Here is a 10,702-nt window from a genome sequence, read left to right on the forward strand (position 1 = left end):
ACTTACCATAGAAAAAGTGAAATGGATTCAGCTTATTCTTCTGTAAAGTTATTCCGGGGAGTGGGGGAGGAGAATTCTGTAAACTGTGATGTGTCCCAAATCCAGGTTGAGGGAGTAAATTGTACTTTGAATAGATGGGACCACTTTCATCAAAATATTGAAATTATTTATTTATTTATTTATTTTTATTTATTTATTTAGATTTTTATACCGCCCTTCTCCTGAAGGACTCAGGGCGGTTCACAGCCAAACTAAAACAATAGATAATATACATAATAAAAACAATTATTAAAAATCTTATTACATATCAGGCCAAATTAAAACTATTTAAAACCATAAAAACCCCAAATAATTTATATCAGAATATTAAAACTGCTAAAAATTTCTATGCCAGTCCTGCGCGAATGAATAAATAGGTCTTCAACTCGTGGCGAAAGGTCCGAAGGTCAGGTAGTTGACGGAGTCCTGGGGGAAGGTCATTCCAGAGGGTGGGAGCCCCCACAGAGAAGGCCCTTCCCCTGGGGGCTGCCAGCCGACATTGCTTGGCGGACGGCACCCTGAGAAGTCCCTCTCTGTGAGAGCGCACAGGTAAAATTCATAATAATTTCATAATTCTGAAATTATTATGAAAATGTAGCTCAGGGTTGAAATGAGGGGTTAAATAAAATGGGGTTAGGAAGGAAAGTTGCTTAAAGGTGGTGATAAAAGAAGAAATTATTTCAAAACATGTCTTAGCTATCCTTCCCTTAACCTATAAGTTGTGCAGTTTGCAGTAGGAGAAAAAAAAGTAAATGGAGAACTGGGTGAAAAACAAGCCTTTAAATTAGGGGGAGGGAGGGAGGGAGGGAGAGTGAGAGAGAGAGACTGACTTTAATCCCTGAACATGGATAAATAAACGGGACTCCTTTAGCCATTATGTTTGGTGAACAAAGTCAGTGATAACACACACCTCAGTACATACAACGGCGGAGTGAGACCACAAGTGAAGTTTGACAACCCCTATTTTTCTGTTTGCCCGGAGACATTTTGTGGGAAGATAAAGGTTGCCTCTCTGCAGACTTTATTTGCAGCCCTGTTTAATGTCATGAACTTGACTGAACTTTACAATAGAAATACCACCATCATGACCTTGTTGGGGTCGCGGTGCACTTACCGGTCTCCTCATAAAAGACTTTTTTTTTTTGTTGACTCTGGAGTTAGCTGCTTCGATGTGTGTGCTAAGCTGAGTCAATCTTCTCCTTACTACTAGAAGAGAAACATGAAGTCACCTCTGGAGACAGGGTCTATTCCATTAACTAGGCACAAATGGGAGAAGAGCACCTCTTAAGAACACTACTACTTGATACAATATCTTCATTGTATCACCAGCTGAATTCTCTCTTTCTCTCCCTCTCTCTCCCCCTTTCTTCTGAATTTGTCATTTGTTTTTCATTTCCTTTTGCAATCAGTCTGTCTTGCTCCTGCTTTTTCAGTCAAATCTCCAGCTGCCTGGAGGCTTAAACAGGCATCCACAGAGACTGAACAGGGTAGAGGCAGGAAGGTCTTGAGTTCTGTATGAGGTTTCCTTCTCAGTCTGATGGACACTGAGCTTGTCGATCAAAAGGTCGGCAGCTCAGCGGTTCGAATCCCTAATGCTGCCGTGTAACGGGGTGAGCTCCCATTACTTGTCCCAGCTTCTGCCAACCTAGCAGTTTCGAAAGCACCTAAAAATGCAAGTAGAAAAAATAGGGACCACCTTTGGTGGGAAGGTAACAGCGTTCCGTGCGCATTTGGCGTTGAGTCATGCCGGCCACATGACCACGGAGACGTCTTCGGACAGCGCTGGCTCTTCGGCTTTGAAACGGAGATGAGCACTGTCCCCTAGAGTCAGCAACGACCAGCACGTATGTGCGAGGGGAACCTTTACCTTTACCTAGGGGCAGGTGATGGATTTGAGGGAGGGCCCTGTACTAATCTCTGAGCTGTTGCATGGGTGGATGGGTGGCACGGAGAGGATCTTTTTTTAAACGTGCGATTTTGTATCCACCTCCGTTAGATATGCTTGAGTGGGAGACATAGTACAGGAACATTATATTGGTATCTAAGAGTGCTGAAAAAACAGTCTGGGGATGTCTCTGGATATGTAAAAATAAAGCGTGTGGGTTGTTTTATGTGTGGATGCTCAGAGGTATCCCAAAAGACATTGGTTGTATTCTCATGCCATAAAAGATTGCCTATCTCTGCCTTTTATTATTAGAACAGACAGAGCTTTGTTGCTATGCTTTTACCTTATCAAGCTATTTGTATCCACAGCATGAGAATTAAGGCAACAAAACTGCTCCCCAGCCACGGTTAATCTTTTGATTAACTATTTGTTAATCAAATAGGTAAAAATTGAGATTTATCCAGAGCTGTATTAAAAACGTTAGAAAGAAACCTGTGGGATTATGCCAAAGACCTATCAAGGCCAACATTCAATTGTTATCCACGTCCATTCAGGAAGATGTGAATATGAATTGTAAAGCACTATGTGCCTTATCGTAGCATGCATCCATTTTCAAGGACAGATACAGAAATGACTCACTAAAATATTCCAGTAAGGCATTATTCCAAAGTCTCCATTATAAGCCATCTATGAGGGGAGAAATGTTTACCAAATATTTCTCATAAATTGAAGAAGTCAGTCTGTCTAATGGCACTGCGGAATACTCAGCTGGCTGAAAGATGACCTGTTCCCAGACCCATTTGGCCAGCCAATGGCATTCATGGATTGGATCAGATGAAAAAGAAGAGACAAACAACCAGAGACTACAGAAGATAAGGTCATAGGAGATCCACTCGTCTTCTGAGCCTTGCTTGATCACAGGATTTTAATTAATTCATTTTTATCAACTGTTTTATCCAAATGGTTGCTTAGTGGGACTAACAGAGTGTAAAAAGTTTAGAAACATAACTAGAATTGCATGCTATTATTCTCTCTCTCTCTCTGTGTGTGTGTGTGTGTGTGTGTGTGTGTGTGTATAAAAACAAAAATTCCTTCTCATCCCTCCTTACTCTTCCTCCTCACCATTCCTTACTACAGAGGCCTGAAGTTTGAGGGTTCTGTGAAGTTCCTAGCACTTCATTCTTTTGGATGTTGTTCCTGGGGTCTGTTGGAGCCATTCCACCTGGTTGCAATTCAGGAAATGATCCATTCTCTTCTATGCCAGATAGATGGACTCCTGACAATAAGGTGATTTGCAGAAAGATATTTCCGGTAGGTCTTAAAGGGTGAATGGGTACATATCAGAGGTGGGTTTCAGCAGGTTCTGACCAGTTCTGGAGAACCGGTAGCAAAAATTTAGAATAGTTCGGAGAACCGGTAGTAAAAATTCTGACTGGCCCCACTCCCATCTATTCTATGCCTTCCAGATCCCAGCTGATCAGGAAGAAATGGGGATTTTGCAATAAACTTCCCTGGATTGGGGAGGGAATGGAGATTTTACAGTATCCTTCCCCTGCCACGCCCACCAAGCACGCCCACCAAGCCATGCCATGTCCACCAAGCCACACCCACAGAACCGGTAGTAAAAACTTTTGAAACCCACCACTGGTACATATTAGGAGAGGTAGGGGTTCCCCCCCACCCCCAATTTTTGATCTTTGTGCTACTGATTGCTATCATAACATAGCTGTTACTAAATGCTATCCATTTCACAGAAGTCAGACATTTTTCTTTTAAATTCAACTCCTGGTGTCTCAGTGGCAGATCAGCCCCAACCCAGCATAGGAGTCTTTACCTACATTTTATCTGGCATTTGTTGATATTCTAATGCCATTTCTGCACTCTGGAGAGCTTTTCTTGGAGCTTTTCTTGCTTTATTTATCTCCACCATCAATAATTAGTTGCTATCCTTTTATTTGACTAACCTTGACGCTCCTTATTGGCATTCTGGGAACTGGTGAGAATGGGATTGTTCTGGTGGGAATTTGGAAACTGTATCTGGCCATCCTCTTTGTTTGCATTTATTTGTAGTTATTATTTTGATATTTACTAATGCATTTGTTTATTTGTGCTGTTAGAAATGCTGTGTGTTTATGAATAGAATAGAATAGAATAGAATAGAATAGAATAGAATAGAATAGAATAGAATAGAATAGAATTTATTGGCCAAGTGTGATTGGACACACAAGGAATTTGTCTTGGTGCATATGCTCTCAGTGTACATAAAAGAAAAGATACGTTCATCAAGGTACAACATTTACAACACAATGTGTCAATTACAATAGGAAATAAGTACAACAAATAAACACTTGGACAAGCACTATTGCAAGTTCTGATTTTGATGGTAATGGAGAGACCAAGCTCTTTCTTACATCCTCACAGATAAACTTACCCTGGTGCTTCCTCCTTTTTGAAAATCCAAGTAACTTACGCCATCTGCATCATCCACTATCAGACTCCCCAATGGTTTAGCGAGACAGGATTTATCTTTGCAAATCATAAATCTTGGAGACGTTGTGTAACCATCCAAGTTGTACTTCTTTGCATTTTTCTCATTTTATCTTCCACATTTATTTGCGCTCTTTTACTTGGAAACTATATACAACTAACCCTCCTACAAGGTTCATGATTTTCTTAGATCAACCTAGGATCCTGTTTTAAAAGGTTGGCCTTACAATGGGTGCTTTACTAAATTGGCTGCAGTATAAACTTGGTGTTATGGTGGGTAGGGAGGTAACACTAGGGGGTGAATTATATATTAATCCCATTTTATCACATCTTAGTTTTCAAAGCAATCCACAGTACTCTGGTGATTAGTCATTTTAATTTTCTCTACTGTATTCTTGTTTTCCTTTTTTAATGTGCATCCAACTCCTTTATTGTTTAATAGTACAAATGCCTCCCTTCCTGTACTGAAAGCATACTTCATTGTTGTATTAATGTTCCACATTTGGTCAGGACTCTGAAAGAAGCCATTTTATTCTAATAACTTCCTTACTTTGCTTATTAACTACAGTGACATCCTCTTGGACTTAGCAATACAATTCCTGATATGTGGTTTGCATTCTGGCCAAGCTTCTATTACTACAGCTTTGAATAACTTCCAAGCGTTTTGGAAAATATGATCATCTTTTTAAAAAACCCATCTCCTCATTTTTGAGGCATTTCCTCATAACGTTAACATGTCGTATTTTCTTAGCAATCCCCTCCCACCTTTATATTTATATATGTTAAATGTGATAGCAGTATAATTGTTCTCACTTCAATGATGTGCCTCACATTAAGTCTTGGGTACATTTTAGTATTACAACCCAAATTGTCTTCTCTCTGATTTGATAATCAATTAATCTAAGATATAACATTTTTAGGGTATCTAAAATCTAGCATGATTGTATGTCATGACAATCAATGTAAGAATAATGTATTTTTTCCTACTTGCTGTTTCAACAAATTTACTGCTCTGATCATTTTGATCAAGATTGTGATATTACCATGGCTACATTACATTTGGAACCTGATAGTATTACCCACAGTAATTCTGAAGAGCTGCTAGTGCATTATAGAATTTCAGAGAGGAGTTCATACCTAGTTTGACAGCAATGTATCCAAAGATACAGAGATACTCGTATAACTGTTTACATCCAGACTTAATTGCAATGCATTTTTCTTAGTTGTGATATGAGAGCACTGGCAGAAGGGGCCATCCAGATTAAAATTCATTATAAATATAAAATTATGTAAACATGTAAAAATCTATGCAGAGCTTCTAATATATTTTGTTTGTAAAAACAATCAGCATGCAAAATTCCCAAAACATTAATACAATAAAATCATCACAATAAATAAGGAGGAAAATAGACATGTGATCACTGAGCAAGTTAACTTCACATAATAATTTATAAGATATATGTGCTGTTTGATTTCCAGTAACTCTGAGCAGTTTACAATTATTATAAACATAAGAATAGAAATCAATACAAACAACAAGAAAGCCAGTAAAAACCAGCACAAGACAGTACAATGAAGAATCCAACCTGAAGAAAGAAAAAAGAAAGAAAGAAAGAAAGGGATGTCACTCATCCATGCCAAAAGCCTGGGAGAGAAGCCAGTAGGGTAGGGGTGGGCAACTATGGCCCCTTTATGACCTGTGGACTTCAATTCCCAGAATTCCTGAGCCAGCCAGCTCAAGAATTCTGAGAGTTGAAGTCCAAAGATTATAAAGGGGCCATAGTTGGCCACCCCTGCAGTAGGGTATAGCAGTAGGGTGGGAACAATAAATTTCAGGAAGAGACTCATTCAAACAGACAACCACAGTTGCAGAGAAGGCATACTTTGGGGTCCCAATAAATGGCACTGTTTAATCAATGGAGCCCGGAATGTGCCAACCTTGCTAGATTGAACTGGCTGGACAGATGCTATTATTATTATTATTATTATTATTATTATTATTATTATTATTATTATTAATATTATTATTATTATTATTATTATTATTATTATTATTATTATTATTATTATTATTATAAATAATAATTTATATTATTTATATTATAATTTATATTATTATTATATATTATTATTAAACTCAGGGCGGTTTACAGCCAATAAAAGACAAATACATATAATACAAGTTAAAAAACTATATAAAAAACTGATTCAATAATGGCCTAAAAATTTTAAATACAATTAAAGCCCTGTTTAAAACCCCTAATTTAAAACCCTGGTTTAAAACTATGTTCAAGCTAGTCCTGCACGTCAAAACAACAGCATCTTCAGCTCGCGGCGGAAGGTCCGGAGGTTGGGGAGTTGACGAAGCCCCGGAGGCAGCTCGTTCCAGAGGGCGGGAGCCCCCACAGAGAAGGCCCTCCCCCTGGAGGTAACCAGCCGACATTGTTTGGCTGATGGTATCCGGAGGAGGCCCTCTCTGTGAGAGCGCACTGGTCGGTGTGAGGCTACTGGTGGCAGTAGGCGGTCCCGTAAATACCCCGGTCCTAAGCCATGGAGCACTTTGAAGGTGATAACAAGCACCTTGAATTGGACCCGGAAGATCACTGGGAGCCAGTGCAGACTGCGCAGGAGAGGTGTCACACGGGAGCCACGAGGTGCTCCCTCTATCACCCACGCAGCTGCATTCTGGACCAGTTGAAGCCTCCGGGTACCCTTCAAGGGGAGCCCCATGTAGAGAGCGTTGCAGTAGGCCAGGCAGGATGTAAAAAGGGCATGAGTGACTGTGCATAAGGACGCCCGATCCAGAAAGGGGCGCAACTGGCGTATCAGGCGAACCTGATAAAAAGCTTCCCTGGCAATGGCCGTCATATGTTCTTCTAAAGACAGCTGTGCATCCAGGAGGACGGCCAGATTGCGAGCCCTTTCCGTGGGGGCCAACAACTCGCCCCCGACGGTCAGTGATGGAATTAGCTGACTGTACCGGGCCGCTGGCATCCACAGCCACTCAGTCTTGGTGGGATTGAGTCTGAGTCTGTTTCTCCCCATCCAGACCCGTATGGCCTCCAGGCACTGGGACATCACTTCAACAGCCTCGTTGGGGTGGTTAGGGGTGGAGATATACAGCTGAGTATCGTCAGTGATGGCAATGGCAAATAGGTGGACACTAAATCATGTAGGGGTTTTTAGGTGGCAACCAGCACCTTTAATCTCACTTGAGACCAAACTGGCAACCTGGCATCATCACTGGATTCCAGGAATTTCTCTATGAACAAATTGAAATTTGTCATGATTGTCAGACCTGCCCCAATTTGGTCCTTCAGCCAAGAAAGACCTTGATTCCATTTATAGTGAAAGGTATACTTTTAATAAAAGCCAAGTGGATTGCAGCATAGCAAAGCCAGAACTGAAGTTTGCACGCCAAAATTTCCCTGTTAACTTTCCCCATTCAGTTCATCTCCTCCCATTATTGTTTAATTATGTTCGAATAAATTGTTTTGGGAACAGTCTCTTCAGTGATGGACTGGTTGGTGAGCCGTTGAGTTCCATTCCCAGACTTTGTCCTTGAGATGGTGTCTCTGGAAGGTAGGATGAGTTGGTAGCCTTCCCCCCTCCTGTCTGGCTCCCTCCCCCTACCCCATAGTTCATGGCAGGCTGTCAGCTAGCGAATGCGAAGCTTGAGCATACGATGGCAGCTCTGACACTGATTTAGGGGCTATGATTTTGATGATGCTGTGTGTGCTTTTTTTTCAATCCAAGTATTGGTAATTTATTTTTGTATCTGGTACTTTTGAACTTCAATGACCCAGAGCAATAAAAATGATATCTTTTTTGGCGGTTTATTAATGACCCATATAACAAATATATCTTTTATTTTGCAGCTAATTATAATTGTGCACCTGATCTCATGTGAGCTGCCAGCCTACTCAGATGCCAGGGAAAACCCATTAGCAGCATACATAAGAGCAGGTCAAGAAGTGTGCCACAGATGACCTCCGGAAGAAATCCTGGGTCATCATGATGTCATCAGAGTTCTTGAGGCTTTCCAGAATTTGTTTTCCATTTCTAGAAAGCAAAGAATCACATTTTTCAAAAATGCATGGCAGGTTTCTTTGTGACATTAAGTCATTAGGGTAAATGGGAGTTCAAACTTTAATCCAATGCCAATTTTATTACCTTGGGGCCCAGCCTGTTCTCCAAAGGGCTTCAAATTACATCATGTGAAATCCCTAGATGTGCCATCCCATCTACCCTGGAGAAACGCTATGCGCCCACATAACAAAATAACATGGAGACATGAAAGAACATTGTCATCTTGGGAGCAGCCCTGATTACAACGTAGAAGGCACAGGAAATGACAGGAGGATGATGCAGTATCATTTTATAAATTCTCCTAATGGAAAAAAGTCAAAAAAGGATTTACAGCACACTTACGCAACCTGCACTTTCAAGGTATCTGAGCCTCTGACTCCTTCTAGCACAATTAGTGAATTGTGGGAGTTGTTAAAAAAAAAGAAAAAAAAAAGAAAACACTGGAGGAGACCAGACTGCACCTTGGTTTACAGGGATAACTTCTGAGCAGATATTTTGTAAATATGTTCTCTTTCTCTGAGTGGTGAGTTACATCATTAGTAGATTTGTGGGCAGCTGTTGATCAATTCTACCAATTCAATCTTATCTGGAATTCATGAATGCTTCCCATGCAAGCAGAAGTCGGAATAAAAATGAAATGCATGAATTAAACCGCTTCAGTCTCAGCTAGAAAGTATAAATCTTCATCCTCCTCCAACAGAGGAGGGGAATAAATAGAAGCAGTGAGATGAATTCCTTTCTGCAAGAATATATAATATTTTCTTGTGCAAGAAAAAAAAAGAATGGGACTTCCTCTTCAGTTAGAATGTAAGGGAGGAAGAGGAGGAGGAAGAAGGAGAAGAAGAAGAGTCACAATACTGTATAGTAGGCCTGAAGTTGTGCCTGTTTGATTCACTTGATCAATACAGTTGGGAGGCATCCTTTAGAACCTGGGAGTGAAATTTGAGCTGTAGCCCTGCTAAGGGTCTGTCTGGACTTTGACTAAAGGAAGGTAAGCTCCATTATTTTAAGGCTCCAAATACAAACTTGTCTGTATTTTCTTTCCATGTCGGATTTGCCCTGCTCTGCCTGCAAGGCCTTCCTCATGCCGAAGGCCACACTGCTCTCGTAGAGCGTCTGGTACGCCGCGATGGTCATCCGGATCTCGTCCCGCACGCGCAGCAGGAGCAGCCCGCGCTCGGCGCAGTTGATGGTCACCTGCCGGATTAGCTCGTCTGCGAAGGGTGGGATAACTCAGGGTTTGTCGGCAGGCGCTCGTCCCCCGGTCTTTCCCCTCCACCTCCCCCCGGGCGCTCACCGAAGCACTGAGAGTAGCCCTCGCCCCACACGGGGCAGATGCCGGTCTCGCGCGCCTGGCGCTGCTGCAGCTTAAGGTCCAGCTGCTCCTGCAGGTGGACCACGTCCATGCGCGTGCTGGGCGTGCTGGAGACCTGCTGCACCCACAGCTGGTTCTCCTCCGTCCATTCACTATATTGGGGGGGTGGGTGAGAAACGCAGGTGAGCAACCCGCCCACCTCAGTCCCTCCCCACCCCATAGTTCATGGCAGGCTGTCAGCTAGCGAATGCGAAGCTTGAGCATACGATGGCAGCTCTGACACTGATTTAGGGGCTATGATTTTGATGATGCTGTGTGTGCTTTTTTTTCAATCCAAGTATTGGTAATTTATTTTTGTATCTGGTACTTTTGAACTTCAATGACCCAGAGCAATAAAAATGATATCTTTTTTGGCGGTTTATTAATGACCCATATAACAAATATATCTTTTATTTTGCAGCTAATTATAATTGTGCACCTGATCTCATGTGAGCTGCCAGCCTACTCAGATGCCAGGGAAAACCCATTAGCAGCATACATAAGAGCAGGTCAAGAAGTGTGCCACAGATGACCTCCGGAAGAAATCCTGGGTCATCATGATGTCATCAGAGTTCTTGAGGCTTTCCAGAATTTGTTTTCCATTTCTAGAAAGCAAAGAATCACATTTTTCAAAAATGCATGGCAGGTTTCTTTGTGACATTAAGTCATTAGGGTAAATGGGAGTTCAAACTTTAATCCAATGCCAATTTTATTACCTTGGGGCCCAGCCTGTTCTCCAAAGGGCTTCAAATTACATCATGTGAAATCCCTAGATGTGCCATCCCATCTACCCTGGAGAAACGCTATGCGCCCACATAACAAAATAACATGGAGACATGAAAGAACAT

The 10,702-nt window shown here is 41.6% G+C and overlaps 1 protein-coding gene across 1 annotated transcript; it reads right to left on the reverse strand.

Moving 5' to 3' along the window:
- Nucleotides 1–7,619: 7,619 nt before the first annotated feature.
- LOC131195764 (axonemal dynein light intermediate polypeptide 1-like) lies at nucleotides 7,620–10,035 on the reverse strand. The gene is made up of 3 exons (XM_058178000.1): nucleotides 9,798–10,035; nucleotides 9,527–9,714; nucleotides 7,620–7,673 (listed from the first exon to the last, which is right to left on the reverse strand). Exons 1-3 carry the CDS (start codon nucleotides 10,033–10,035, stop codon nucleotides 7,620–7,622), a joined length of 480 nt encoding a protein of 159 aa, XP_058033983.1.
- Nucleotides 10,036–10,702: the final 667 nt, after the last annotated feature.

The sequence above is a fragment of the Ahaetulla prasina genome, chromosome 1, assembly GCF_028640845.1.
Source record: "Ahaetulla prasina isolate Xishuangbanna chromosome 1, ASM2864084v1, whole genome shotgun sequence".
Taxonomy (NCBI): domain Eukaryota; kingdom Metazoa; phylum Chordata; class Lepidosauria; order Squamata; family Colubridae; genus Ahaetulla; species Ahaetulla prasina.